The sequence below is a fragment of the Accipiter gentilis genome, chromosome 8 (genome assembly GCF_929443795.1).
Source record: "Accipiter gentilis chromosome 8, bAccGen1.1, whole genome shotgun sequence".
NCBI lineage: Eukaryota > Metazoa > Chordata > Aves > Accipitriformes > Accipitridae > Astur > Astur gentilis.
In genome coordinates this window covers 41,894,062-41,909,251 of record NC_064887.1, presented here as the reverse complement: position 1 = coordinate 41,909,251, position 15,190 = coordinate 41,894,062, and the positions used below count along the sequence as shown (strand labels likewise).

General features: G+C 36.1%; 1 protein-coding gene across 14 annotated transcripts in view; it reads left to right on the top strand.

Annotated features, from left to right (window-relative positions):
• The window catches only part of EPS15L1 (epidermal growth factor receptor pathway substrate 15 like 1), a 52,588-nt gene that overhangs the window by 17,079 nt on the left and 20,319 nt on the right, over positions 1-15,190 (top strand). For 13 of the 14 annotated variants that reach the window (XR_007506919.1, XR_007506924.1, XR_007506921.1 and 10 more), the window contains 8 exons: positions 394-591; positions 870-1,034; positions 3,178-3,304; positions 3,427-3,477; positions 3,873-4,009; positions 5,094-5,154; positions 5,531-5,613; positions 7,066-7,198. Coding sequence is in view for 8 of the 14 variants with exons in the window: in XM_049807573.1 (XP_049663530.1) it covers positions 394-591; positions 870-1,034; positions 3,178-3,304; positions 3,427-3,477; positions 3,873-4,009; positions 5,094-5,154; positions 5,531-5,613; positions 7,066-7,198 (955 nt within the window). In the remaining 6 variants the exon portion in view is untranslated. The remainder of the gene's footprint in view (positions 1-393; positions 592-869; positions 1,035-3,177; positions 3,305-3,426; positions 3,478-3,872; positions 4,010-5,093; positions 5,155-5,530; positions 5,614-7,065; positions 7,199-15,190) is intronic. The other variant, XM_049807575.1, reaches the window with a different exon arrangement.

The window sequence follows — 15,190 nt, the reverse complement described above, 5'->3', positions numbered from 1 at the left end:
CATGTGCAACTGTGTAATTTTAACTCTTATCAGAGTTAAAAGTCAACTTTATAATACTTGGTAAATGTTTGAATGGAAAAAGAGCCAAATTCTGAAAACTACAAGGTAACCATCTAAGAAACACCTTTTAATTGCCCTTATAGTTAATGTGGTATTTCTGTAATTTAAAATATTAAAATTTCTTGGTTTTATTGAATGTCCTATGTGCTTTTTTTATCAAGGATTTTGTGTAACATAATAAGAAGTATGCAGTTCTTCATATTAAGTTCTTGTTATCTTCCTTAGCGGTTGATAGATTGCTTTACAACTTCCTATTATTTATTATAAATTCATTATTTATTAAGGTACATTTATTTCAGATTTCACTCTGATTTTTGTAATGATTTGTTTCAGATTTCATCACTAAAAATGCAGATCCAATCTCAGGAATCAGATTTAAAATTACAGGAAGATGACCTTAATAGAGCAAAAGCAGAGCTGAATCGCCTCCAGCAAGAAGAGACTCAGCTAGAGCAGAGTATCCAGGCTGGAAAAGTGCAGCTTGAAACAATAATCAAATCTTTAAAATCAACACAGGAGGAAATAAACCAGGTATTCACTGTAGTTTATACAACTTCTCTTTTGCTTCTTGAAAGGCTAAGAGTTGAACATCACCTAGAAAGATTATTTTTCAGAAGAGAAAAAAAATACTGGTTCATGAAATAAGCCTTTTTGACTGGTGCTTAGTAGGTTAATTCCTAGTTTGAGTCAGGAAAAGTTCAGCTCTGGTGGGGGGAAAATGCAGCTGTCTGGCAACCGTGTTTAATAAGAATGCAAGAATGACAGTGTTATTGAATGCATAACATAATAAAGCATTTTTCGCTGCTTAGGCAAGAAGTAAACTTTCTCAACTTCAAGATAGTCATCAAGAAGTCAATAAGAGTATAGAAGAATATAATGAAGCTCTCAATGGGATTCACGGCGGTAGTCTGACGAATTTAGCAGACATAAGTGAAGGCCTTGGGCAGACGGAAAGAAGCAACTATGGAGCTATGGTAAAAAAAAAATTTACTGTGGTTTAGTGTATTTTACAATAATTAGGTTTGTAACTTGCACCTAATCTGAAACAGTTAAGATGTTTGCTTAGTTGGCTTTTGGTATTTTAGGAGATACCGTGATCCCTGCAAGGTAGCAATCTCCAGTGCAAGGCAGGGCAAAGATTTTAATGCTGGTGGAAAACCTGATTTTTAAGCGTTGGGTTACATCTTGTGCTAGGATTTTGTGCCTGTCTAACTGTAACAGTGTGGATACATAAGAAAACTGTAATTATGGAAACAAAAAGAAAAGGTCATGTTAACCCTTGATTTGCAACCTGTCACATCTTTAGTCTCAGGAACTAGGTAGGACTTTATTTCCAATTCAGGTGTTCTGGTTTTTTCTTGCAAGTTCTCCAGTTTACCAAGGTGACACCTTCTCTTGCTGTAAACTTCCCTTTAATCATGTATTTCTTTCTTATTTCCAAAAGAAGCTATACAGATTTCTCCTTTGCAGTGAGCTATATTTATTACATATTTCAGTAAAAAACACTTTCCCTTCCCAACAGACATAGATAGTTCTCTTCAGCTTAAGAAATTCCAGCATCATTTATCTCATTTATTGTGTTTTCCTTTAATCAGTATTTTTCCCAATTCATAAGATCCTTCAGGTTCTTAAAGATTTTTTTCCAGTCAATTTATTTTGGGTATCAATTGTTGATTTGGATATTTAATAATACTCTAAATCACAAGATTTTTCATTTTTTAAGCCTATTTCTTCGCTTTAAATATGGAAGTTGCATACGTCCTTGATTCTACTTGTACATGTACTTGGTGCTTCCTCATTAGGGAAACATAATTTCCAAAATCCTTGTAAGCACAGTATTTACTATGGTTTTAGTATGAAGTTAAATATATGTCATGTACAGTGTATTAATAAATATTCAGCAGGCATGCTACCTTTATGCCCTGCTTTATGCTTCCTCTGTAAAAACAAAATGCTGAAAAGAAAAAATTGTAGGTTAAAAACAATAATACATTGAGAGACATGGTCTTAAAACGCTTTGGTGCTTAGTTTCTATGCTTGCATGGCTTGCATAAACATTATGTTTACTTTCCAGTGGAAACTTCCAGATATTTCTCTTACTTGCAAAACCTAAGAATCACTTACTGGAACAAAACTCCAGTATATGTTCATAGTAAATTTTTTAAACCATTGTGTCCCTTGTGTTTCTTAATTCTTCCTTCCCCTTCCTCCGCTCCCCACCTCCCTCCCTGCTGTTCTGAGAAGTCTTAATTAAGACTTCTTCATTTGCATCTTATATAAAGGGATGAAGGAAATCCCGTATCTTTCTAGTGCTGGAGGCAGTGTAAGTGGGTAGTTGTTATTAGGTATTTCTTACGTTAGAGTTGAATGGCTTTGATTGTCAGTGGAGCCCTGTTGTATAGGTGCTGTGTGCACATATGGCTACTGTGGCAAGGACTGGTTTCATCAGAGACCCAAAACGGACAAAAAGACAGAGGTATCATATGCAAATGAATGCAATGAAGAGGTTTTGTAACTCTAGTTTGCTACTTGTTCCTGCAGGATTTTTTTGCAACTTGACAAAGCTATATAGGTTGGCCTCTGATGACAAACCTCTGTATTGTCAAAATGTTGGGGTGACGCTCTTCCTGCCATCAGTACTTGGAGCTTTGAGCTCAAGAATGGATTAACAAGAAGCAATCTTGAGTATGACTACTCAGTAGTAATTTCTTGTATTTGTAGTCCACAAATGATTTGTGTATCCTTTCCTTTTAAATAACTGTCTTACCTGAAGCTGAACTGTAAAATAGCTGGGAGAGAAGAATTTTTTGATTGCATGATGGCTGGGGGTTTGGTTTGGTTTTGTTATTTAAGTATTTGAAAATTGAATATATTAATATGAGAAACAGTTTAACCTTTTATTGTTATATGTATTTTTATCTTTTGATGTTCTGTGTAGCCTTGGGCTATGTATTTCTTTTTACTGTGTAATTACTTTTGCTTAGAAGCAACTTATTCTGAAAGTTCTTAGGAAGTAATTTTTAAGATCATTAAACAGGAACAGAATTTCTGCTAAATGGGTAACTGAGCATTTTAATCATGGTATATTGCTGTAATGTTTCTTCTCTTAATTTTTAGGATGATCCATTTAAGAATAAAGCCTTGATGTTTACCAATAATACACAAGAATTGCATGCAGACCCATTCCAGTCAGAAGATCCTTTCAAATCTGATCCATTTAAAGGAGCAGACCCTTTCAAAGGCAGTAAGTGACCAGTGGCTTACCTGAGACCTTGAAGACCAATTGTTGAGTAAATTATATTTTCACAAACTTTTATCATCTTGCTAAATAGTGGATAAAACAAATGATTTTTCTATTCTGCATAGGTGACCCATTCCAGCATGATCCTTTTGCAGAACAACCACCTGCTCCAGCAGGTAATAGCCCTTTTGATGACAGGACAGATGTGATACAAATGATTTGTAGCCAAACACAAAGATTTCTAACATTTCCCTGGCTTCAGATTTTTGATTTGCATGTGGGAACAGGGAGACCTGTCAGGGAAACCTGACAGGGTGTGCATTCAGGATCAATATGTTAATAATATGCATGTAACTCTTTATTAAGTCCATAACCTTAATATGAACATGTACTTGTTCAAACTTAGTAAATACCCTGTTTAGAGAGGTATCTGGAATTTTATCAGATTTACCAAATCATTGTGTGTTTTTATAGGAAAAATTACATCAGTGAGTATGAGGTCAGATATAGAATGGTTCATAATGGACAGACTAGGTGCTACCTTCTATTTACCTTTTAATCCTCCTTCTAGATCCATTTGGAGGTGATCCATTTAAGGAAAGTGACCCATTTCGTAGTTCTGCCCCTGAGGATTTCTTCAAGAAACAGGTGAAGAGTGACCCATTTACCTCAGATCCATTCACAAAACCCCCCACTTTACCCTCAAAGGTCAGTAATTTTTAAATCTACACATAATAGATTTCTTTACTATTGACAAACTTCTTGTCTGAAAGGTAAAAAGAATGAAATATCACTAAATACTTTTCTCCTAACTGATGAAATATCATTAGTTTTATTGTTAAAATTTAAGTATGAGTTGTTAAGGCAATCAGCAGTTTGTTCTTTCCAGTTCCTTGATGATGATGTATATTCATCATGAAGATGCAGTTAGGTAGATGGGGGTTTTTTCACTGTTGCCATTTCAAGCCACCAGCACCCACTTATTCACACCGTTACCTCCATTCCATTGGTGTTTCTATTTGCCCAGTCACATAGTGAATCCAATCAAGGAACTGATCTGGCTAAAGGATTACTGAGCTACCAACAGACAATAGAGCCAACACAGTGGAAGGACTGCACAGAACACATTTGTCAAATGTATAGTCACAGTTCTTAAGCTGTCCTTACGTGTATGTGTGTGGTTGTTTTGGGGGGGGGTATGGATTTTTTGTTTTGTTTTGTTTTTTTAATAATCCTTTCCCTCACCCTTATGGCTTTCATTGACTATTGCCACCCAAGTGTTAGAACAGTATCCTAGTATCCGTCAGTGGGAGGTTAGTTTGTCTTGCAATATAGGTTTGTGCTTGGATAACAGCAGACTTTTCAAACTGAAGAGCAACTACAAACGCCATCTATTTAAAAAGAAGTGATTATACAGAATCTCTGAATTAATAATAATCTAAATGCCTGACCAGGATATTCAGTCTCTGTTGCTTAAAGACTGAACACTTCTAGGTGTAATTTCTTATTTTGCCCTGGTAACTAATAATGCTTGTATTTCAGTGTGATTACACTTTTCACTAGAATGTGTTTCTCTGTAGGTACTTGGGGTTTTGTTTAAGGCTACTGATAGCCAAAGGCACTAATAATGCAATTTCATATAATCAGTCAGTTTTATCCTACTATATGTGCACTGAACAGAGTGGTCTGAAATTGGAAATAATTTGTCTTAAAGCAATAGATTTTGATATGCATAAAAAGACAGGTGCACAGTACAGCAGACCAATAATTATGTATATCTGTTCTTATTTAGCCTGACCCTTTTGAAAGCAGTGATCCTTTTACGTCTTCCAGTATCTCTTCAAAAGGTCCAGGTAAGAAGAATAAATTTTTCCATGAAGATGAATAAGGAGGTATCTCTTTATGAAAGAAGAATCAAATGTAAAAGTTGAGAATAAAGAAAGTTGTCTTGTGAACTGTTGGCAAATATCATTGTGGTCCTATTACGGATTATGAAGGTTAAGTCTTCACGTACACTGTATACCTTTCTTTCTTTTTTTTTTTTTTCCTCCAAACAGCTGGTAGAAAACCTATTGTTTTATGGAATTCTCATTTTAACGTCTCATGCTAGGTCAAAATGCAAGTGGTTTTTAATCCCCTGCCTAGTTTTATACTTCATTGGTACCAAGCATTCTTCATAATTCTTAAGTATTATTTAAAATAACTTTTTTTTTCCTGTATCTGTTTCAGATCCATTTGGAACACTGGATCCATTTGGAAGTGGTGCTTTCAGTAGTGGTGAGGGATTTGCAGACTTCAGTCAGATGTCAAAGGTAAAGGTTACAAGGAAAGCAACTGTCCTTTTAAAAATGTATGTACAGGTACTTTTTTTTTTAAGGATGTGATATGATTGTAACTTTCCAGCTGACAATCCACTTTTGTTAATTTATTTTAATCAACCTCACCAGTTACTCCGCAAAGTGTTTTTTGTCCATCTCGGATAAGGCAAAGTCCTACCAAAGCTGGTAGATTCAGCAGGGATAAATCAACTTTTCACAAACATTTTCAAGTACCAGAAGAGCAAAAGAAATAAGTTCTGGTTTTTACTTGTAAGAAAAGGTAGTTGTTCCAGATGCTAATATATTTCAGTGTCCAACCTTCCTCTAAGTCCTGAAGTCTGTTTCTTGGATACTTCACCTCTCATAGTATTCTGACTTGTTTTTAAACTTCTCCATGAGTACAGGGAGCCAGGGGAAGGTGGAAAACATGGTGTGCTGACATTTCATAGCTCTTAACAGAATTGCTGTTTCCTTGGTTTCTTGGTAGAAACTGAGTATACTCAATACTCAATAGAACTAGGGCCTTACCTCCTCATCTGGATCAGTCACAGTCTGCTGTTAGCTTTCTGGGATGGACTTTGGAATTTACAGTTGACATCAGCTGCCCAACTTTTTACACTTAGTTCCACAATAACGCCTGAACATCGTAGAGTACATGTTAACTGGAAAATAGATTATCACATCACTTTGACTAATTAAACTTCTTGGGTTTGTTTTTTTTCCCTAACATTTACTGTGCTTTGTGGGGGTTTTAGCTCTCCACTAGGTGGCAACAGTCTTTACAAATACTGATGCATTTGGCTTGAGTGAGAAGTTTTAGCCAAGGTCTGTCTGTGAGCTTTAGCTTTGCCTACAAAATTCCTCTTTCTTCATTTCAGAATGATAAATTTCCCTGCATGGCATAACTTTTTGTCCCTTTTTTAACCAATAGGAGAGTCCTTCACAAGAGCCAGCTGAATATAGGAAACGTTAAAAAACACGTTCTTGGAATTTTCCCTGAGCCTTTACAAAAAAAGACAAATAGCTGTGCGTAATTTAAGAAAAGCTTGGAAAAAAGCTATCTATTCTGAAATCTACCACATTTTTCCAGCTTCTATCATGGCTCTGTTTATTAGAGTGAAGGCCAGACTGTCGTATGACCGTTCATTGCCAAATAGTAAAAAGTAGAGTTTTACTTCCTTCTGTTTTTCTCAACAGCTTTTTGCTACGAGTAAAAGTTCTAGAAGTATTTAAGTGATTAAGAGCATGAGTACTTTTGAATGTTAGTGAAATCCTGGCACCTCTGTTAGTGGGTGTTAGCCTCTTACACCACTGACATAATTCTGTAAAGCTGTCCTCATTTTTTGAAGTTAATGCTTTTACTTGAGTTAACTTGTAGCTTTCATGAAACAACAGATACTCTACAATGTGCTTACATCCTTTTTCATTTTATATTTTCTCATGTAGTCAGTAGCTTCAGACCCCTTCGCCTCCTCTTTTGGAGGGATGGGATTCTCAGATGACCCTTTCAAAAGCAAATCAGACACACCAGCGTTACCACCGAAGAAAAATGTCCCTCCACGACCCAAGCCACCCAGTGGTAAGGAGGTTTTCTTTTTTTAATAGTGAGTTCCCCCAATTTTCTGTATATTATTGGACATAAGGACAAGTTGACAGTCTTCTAACTCATTATCTTATATTTCAACCATGGAGGAAGATATGAGATTATCAGTAAATTGGCAGAAATTGTCAGTAAGCCAGACTGGAACTCTTCAGACTGGAAAACAGATGATTAGGGAGTTGAATGACAGATCTGTAAAATCACTTGTGGCAGGGAAAAATGGGGAAAAAAATTTCTGTCTTTTCCAAGTACCCAACAAATGGAATTGTTTATTTTGAAGGTGCCATTTACTGAAAAGGTTTGTTTTTATACAATACTCTGAATGTGGGAATATTTTTTTTCCAGAGACTATGGTAAATGTGAAAAAGTTGAAATGGGCTTAAAAGAGAACTAGATAATTCTCAGAAGAAAAATCCAACAGGGGCAACAGGGTCTACCAAAAGCCAAAGTACTCTCCCTGGCTCCTGTGTTGCTGAATGTCTGCAAGGTAGTCTGAAGTATGGCTGTATGTCTTGTTTTGATGTTCTTCCTGAGGCATTTGCCACTGGGTGCTAACAAGAACAGGGTACAGGGCTAGACAGACCTGTCCTGATCTGTCCAGGTATGATCATTCTTACATTCACACATTGCTGCATTCATTAAATATAACCCACTTTCTGAATATATGGCTTGTTCCTGCTTCAAGTCCATTGCATATGGAAGGTCGTAGAGATGTATGAATCTCCTGAATTGGAAATAAGATCTCTTTTAAAGAGCAACTTCCACTTGTTCGCCCTCCCTAGCGTTGATTTTCAAAATATTCAGATACCAGTGAAACTGTTTCAAGAACTGAAGCCACTTAGAACTGTTAGTTTCAAGTCTCCTTTTAACAGTGGTATAGTTCAGTTAATACTAGCAGTGAACATTTAGTTGGCTAAAAAAAAAAAAAAAAAAAAAAAAAAAAGCTGGATTCTGCTTATGAAGAGGCACATAATTTTGCACCAGATATGTAGGTCAACATCTAGTATTCTCATGTATCCACTGACAGTGTTAGGAAGCATAATACAAAGAAAACTGATCCATTATTCATGTCTCCCTGTCTAAATATGTGGACCTTTCTGCTGTTGCATTTTGGAGCAGAGCATGCACTCTGCACTCATCCTGTTTATAACAGGTATTGTTTGTTGATCTGGCTGGTTTTGCAAAGCAGTTATGCTAGAACTAGCTCCTTGGGTAACGTGAAAAGTGCTTTCTATTACTGAGGTATCCTGAAGATGTCATTAACTATCCCATAGATTGATCCAAGGTTTGGAAAACATTATTTAATACAGTCGACCTGCCATTGCAGCAGCATTAGTTTGTTCCTATTACTATGATTTTGTTGCTCAAGAGATGATGATGCACACTAAAAACCTGTAATCAAATTATGAGGTTTTGTATAGGTGAGTATTGATGAAAATTTGTCAGGAAATGCTGTACAGATGTGGAAAAGTTCTTGCAGCAGTCTGTTCCATGCTTGCTTTGTGTAATTACTTTCTACTGTTGAGGTACTAGAAAACCTTTAGTAATTAAAAACGCCCATAATATGTCATGTTGACAAATATCAACTAATAGGACACAAATGAATAAAAGCAGAATTATAAAAGCTGAAGGTAATCTTATTTGTCATTGTGAATGATGATGTTTTTCTTTATTTATTTGGTTTTCAAGGAAGGTATGTGAGTGGCCATCTTTTCTTTTTAAGAAATGTCTACATGAAATTTAGTCTTTAAAGGGCCTATATAAAGTTGAATGAGTCAAACAAATACTAAATGTACCTATATTATCTTTCATGTGGTTTCTTTCTATTTCTTGTTCGAAACATGATTATTCCTAGCAAATACAGTGTAGTAGTAGCAGCATAGATGAGAAGTACATGCCATAGGATTGACTCACCTACATGGTGGGGAGGGGGGGGTGATTTATGTCTCTTCATTCCCTCCTCTGTACATACTGGGGAATTTTGGAGAACATTTAGCTTTAATAATTTGTTTTGAATTTAGATGTGTGCACTCAGCCTTTAATCAGTCTTTTAAAACATTTGTTTAAATGTGTACCATCCCCTCTTCTTGGGAGATACAATATTTGTAAGGTTCCGCTGCTCTACCAAAAGCAAATGTTGTTATGATAAAATAGACTAAGGAGGAAACAAAGCAGGGGTTTTTTTAAAGCAAATGAGCCTCATGTGTTTATGCAGTTATACTCCTCCCTTCCTTCCACAACTAAGGCAATCTTCAGTGGTTACTTAAAGCATGAGAAATTATATAGTAATATACTGCGATTCTCGCAAGAGATACAGGCATTTAAGTGTATGTTAGAAATGGGAACGCTGCTCAGAAAACAAACAGACAAGAAACTTCCGTTGCTTCTTACCTTTCTCATTGGCCTGTTTAATTAAAAAACAAGTAGGTGATAAAGATCTTGCTGAAGGATGAATAAATGCTAGTTATTACCAGACAAATCTATAGTTTGTCTTTCTGTTCCCAGTTCATACTCTTTTTAGTAAAACTGTTCTTTCTGTTGGGGGGGGATTTTTACTATTGAAAAGCAGTTGTATGGTTTACTTGCATTTTGCTAGGCAGGTGCAATAAAGATCTAATATAAAGCTTTACTTGTCCTCAACACTCTACAATCAAGTAGAAAATACTAATAAATATTTTTGCAGGGCTTTGAAAGCTGTCCGATTTCCCAAGTAGTTGTTGATAGGGGAAACTTAACAAAACCCACCAGGGATAGTTCCTAATTCAGTGTTTTTCTATATGCAAAGTGTTTTAGGGATTGTGTGATATGCAAGCATTGTCTGATCAATCCATTGAGGTATTGCAGGGTATCCTGGATGATCAGGTAGTGGCCAAAGGGTGCCACAGTTCCCATCTTGCCCACATGGCTGTGTTTTGTCCAGATGAATGAGGAGTTGTGCGTCAGGTCTCGTTTCTTCACAAAGGCAAAGGCAGAGCAAACCTTTGGAGCTGAACACAGGGCCAGGGAAACACTTCAGAGACAGCCTCTGTCAGGTCAGATCAAAAGGCCTTCAGATGTACCTGGAAAAACCTGTAAAAGGAATATGTCATTCTGATTAGCTGCTCTCTTATCTGGAGACAGTCTTCATACCACGCTTAAGGGAACTTTTCTGCTACTGCCAGCTTTGTCAGTAGCAGGATTGCAGTGGGTAATCATTGTCTGGCCTTATAAATCCTGACCTGGTTGGTTGTTTTGGTTTGGTTGTTTGGTTTTAGTTCGTGTTTGTTTTTTTTCAAAGCTTGGACACTGAGAAGTAGCTATGATCTGCTGACTGTATTAGCAGATACTTCAGTTCACAGCTGCTTGTGGTTGTCACTATCTGGTAAGGATAGGCAAACACTTACTGTGTGGCATGGATTAGACACCCTTGAGATCCATATCTTTCCCTTCTCAAAAACTAAGGTTAAGAGAGGGGGTGACAATCTTGAGATTATTTCCTTAAAGCCATATCTTAAGCTGAATCTCAGGCTTATGCTTGTTCTGTTCTTCATAAATCATTTTGCTTCTTTCTCACTCCTTTTTGAACCAAAGTCTTTCAAGATCTTTCAGATGTTACAGTCTTAAACTGATCCTTGCTTGGTCCTAGAGAAATTTCATGTTTGTTTTTCTGATTAAATGCTCTATTGTGTTTTTTTTTAATATAACTATTTAAAGGTAAAGTGCAGAATCTTTAAAGAGAGTTGGAGGAAGGCTAATGAATCAGTGAATAAAAATAGAGAATGACAAGGAGAAGGTATTGCAGAGGCAGCAAGCCTGGATACCAGTGTACATCAAAGCTCCAACATACCTGTTACATGGAAAGATTTGAAAAATCACTCTCTCTGTCCCTCACCTGGTTTAAGTTTCTCTTTTTAGGTTGAGGAAGATCAGCTAAGAAAAAGCTCTTTAGTTCTTCTGACTAGACTGTTCTAATAAAAGTTTCCAAGGGAGTTTGTGCATGTTCTTTCTCTTCAGGAATGCATTCATAGTCCATGAAGTTCCTAATGGACATGAGGTTTCATACAGCTCCCCTGGGACTTGGCTGAAGTAATTTGATGTTCACCAGGTGGTACTGGAGAACTTGAAGGTTTCTTCCGAGAGAAGTGGAAGGTTTTCTGTATCAATTGTTGCTGTATCTTGAATAATGCTCAAAAAGCACCAAAACCAAGACAGTATTAATTACTTATATTAACAAAAATAATAGTAATGTATTTGACATACTTAAGCAAAGGTGCCCTGTGACAGGGATCTAAATTCCAGTGCAAATTGTTTTCTCAAGCTGTCTTAAAACACAGCTAAGTTTTGTAGATTTATAAGTGTGTTTTATTTTAGTTTTGTAGATTTATAAGTGTGTTTTATTTTCTGTCATAGAGGATTACCTGTAGTTTTTAGCACTACTGAACTTCTGGTCACTTTACATTTCTTACACTAGTTCTTGGGTTTTGTAGGACTTCTGCGTAATTAAGAATAAAAAAGTCTGAAAAAGCTGATACACTGAAACCTGTCAGTTAAAATGGTTTTTGTAGGTTCTCACAGATTAACAATTCTGTTTTCTGCCATGAGCTGCAGATTGAAATCAGTCAGAGTTCACCGCTAACTAGTTTCTAGGTAAAAGTTGTTGATTACAAAAAGAGAGAAACAGATTTTTTTTCTCTTTTTTTTCTTTTTCTTTTTTTCTTTTTTTTTAAAGTACAGGAAGTTGCTGTGTGGGTGTCAGTGATTGGGTTATAAGTAAAATTCAATGCTCTAGTGCTTTGATCGTGGGACCTACTGCTTTTGCCCCACCCTTACCACTTCCTTTAAATGCAGCACCATGCATTCCACATTGCGGTTATAACAGTACTGTTAACCAGTGATATTAGTGGAAGAACCTTCACCACTAACCAGTGTGTAACCTTCAACCTCTTCTAAATTATTATTGCTTGCTTATAGTGGTTTTGACCTTTTTAACCTTGAAGAATATAAAAGTTTTAAAAATGCAGGAAGAAAACCTATTTTTCCAATTTCAGTGTGCTTTCTTCTTGCAATGATTATTTAATAAAACCAATTATTTTTAACACTCTAGCTTTTTTTAGCCTGTCTAAATGTTATAATTTATATTAAATACATTGTAAATTAGTGACTAATAGAGAGATAGGTATTGTATTAATAGTGAACTTCTTCAGTGCTAATGTACTTCTAAAAATTCAGGGGTTTGGAGGAATGCCAATACATAAATAGCAGAAAAATATCATGTAACTTGGAATTCAAAGGACAACATACTGAATTCACCCCATGTAAGAAAGATATCAGTGGATTTATTTAGCTGCTATTTGAAATACAGGTATTAAAATAAATTATATTGGGAAATTATTGTTCCAGACTGCACACAGTGAGTTTGTCAAAGGTCTTTGGCTTTGTTTTTTGATTCATTGATTCTTTGTAGCTCCGATGTAAGATGGCAACTGAATTTATAAATTGGCATTTCAAAAGATAGTGGTTAACGCCTCTGTGCTTGTGTTAAGGACTTCGATTCTGTTCTCACATTGTTTTTATGACTGGTAGTGGTTTTAAAATGTCAAAAAATTGGAAAAAATCTTGAGAAGGCAGAATACGGAACTAACCAGCCTGCCTTGAATTAAGAAGTATGATTCTAATCCCTCAGAGATGCCTGGCTTGTGTGGAGCCCCAGAATACCTCAGTGCAAGCACAAAGGTTTGCACAGTATTTAATATGAGTGACTAGAAATTATTACAAAATAATAGTAATGATGTTATTGATAATAAATCTAACCAGCCAAGGTGTTAGGGTTCAGTATTTTTAACAAACCACAATTTGCAAAACTGCTAGATGTATTTTGCTGTCCCACCAACAAAGTCAGAAAAGGCCTCTACTGACTTAAGCAAAACCTGACTGACCAAGTCCTACTTTTTTCATCTTGCCAGTTGGCAGATAAACAATATCTGAACCTGTTGATGGCTTTTTAAAAAAAAAAGGGGGGTAGGGGGTCAGGGCTTTAAGATCTATTAAAGATCTATTAAGATCTTCAGGATCTTAATACTTTGTTGAACTAATCTGAAAGCTCTTTTAGCTGTGCTGCATGTTGTAATCCATCATCTACAGAAATAATAATTCCCTAGTTTTGGGTGAGGATCCTTTGCCTTTCTTCACAAGTGTGGTTGCAGGAGAAGATTGTTGTCAGCCCCAAAGAAGCTAGAAATACAAGAAAAATTAACAACCAGCTCACACAGCAGCTTTCTATTCTGTTCATATGGTGCATGGACCTTGGAAGGTAAATTTAAGATGGATTTGCCCACTTAAGTGCTCATGATTAAGAATGTATACTGAAAGAAAGTATTCTGAAGGCAATTTGACTTCAGAGCTTTAGTGAGTGGATACCCAGATGGGGTATGCACACATCTTCCAGGCTTGCCGGGACCAGGATTGTCCAGCTAGAAGTTTTTGAGCTAGATTCACTCCGCAGGACGTCTTTTTCACCCCTTGAACCATTTTAGATGCCTTTTACTGTGCATGATCAGATGCTCAATGCTGTCAGCCACTACTATGCTTGCATGAATCAGAAGGGCAGTGCAAGCAGCTCACAGAAAGGCGATGTTTGTACAGCCCTGTTCTGCTGTCTTCCTTTGTATTTGATGCTTCCTCCTCCTTTATGTCAACGATAAATACAGTTCTTTTTCATGTGTGTCACTTCTCTAAACTTAATTTTACTGTTTTTACCATTTTACACTTATTTTTCATTTATAAAGCAGTACAAGAGCACTGTCAGTTCACATTGTCCTATATTGACAGTTTTCAGAGAAGAAAGAGCATAGATATTTGCTACTTTTTGAGTTGGACATACAAATGTGTTTTTAGTAGTGTTTGTTTGCCTATGCTGTGTCTTCAATGTCTCAATTAGATGAAAATTAAGACTTCACAGTTGGTTCAGTATCTTGCTTAAAAAAACATGCAAACAAAATCCTGAATGCTTTGTTATGTGCATTTACTGATTAAATTTGTTGAAAGAAAATTGTCTTATGAATACTTGGTGTTTAAACACATGACATTTTTGTGGCCATTCTTTTTGACCTGCACCATGTATGATGTCCGCAGGATATGAATTTGCATAGAAATTTGTTCTATGTATTTAGTGAGATAATTCTAAGAAGAAAGAAACCATGTTAGGTATAATAGATGTAGTCAGGAGTTATGAACAAAAAAAAGAATTGTATTAATCAGAAAAAAATGTAAAATAATTCCCTTGAATTTATTTGCATGGGTATATTCAAGTTGTGGGGATCAATCATTTATGGTCTAGAGGAGAGTATAGAGTTCTGCTCTTTATTTGTTGCATGATCACAGGAGTACAGGAGTGTAATGTTTATTTCTGAGTGGTACCACACACCTGTTTCCTTACAGCTTCTTGAGTACCCAAGGTTATTCACGAGTAGCGCAGTGCCTGTTTACCTTTATTTTTTTCCTCATCTGCAGCCGAGAGTGAAAAATTCAACCTCAAAGTTTGTGACTGACAGGAAAACTTTTTTTTATTTTTGATGCCTTCTAGAAGACCTGACAGTTGCATTAGAACACCGGCATCCCTTGTTGTGTAGGATAAATGAGTCATGGGTGGAGCACCTGCCCAGCCACAAACTAAAAATTCCATTCACGCTTTGATTCTGTTGTTTATGCTGATCTCCCACAGTAAAGATATTTCAGTACCGATTGTTAAAAGAGGTTGTTCAGAATCTGTTTCAGAACAGATTGCTAGCCTGAATGTATAACGATTTCTCTTTTCGCCTTTCAAGAAGTTTGTAGTTTTCAGAATCTTTCTCTTAAGCTAAGGTTTTCAGAGTTTCAGGCTAGCTCAAGGTGCAAATTTTGCAAATATTAAGCAAAAACGGTTTCGAGAGTTTTTTGCATAGGAAAAATTCTTCTGTTACTAAAAATATGTATTGTGATTTTGTGCAGAGAGCA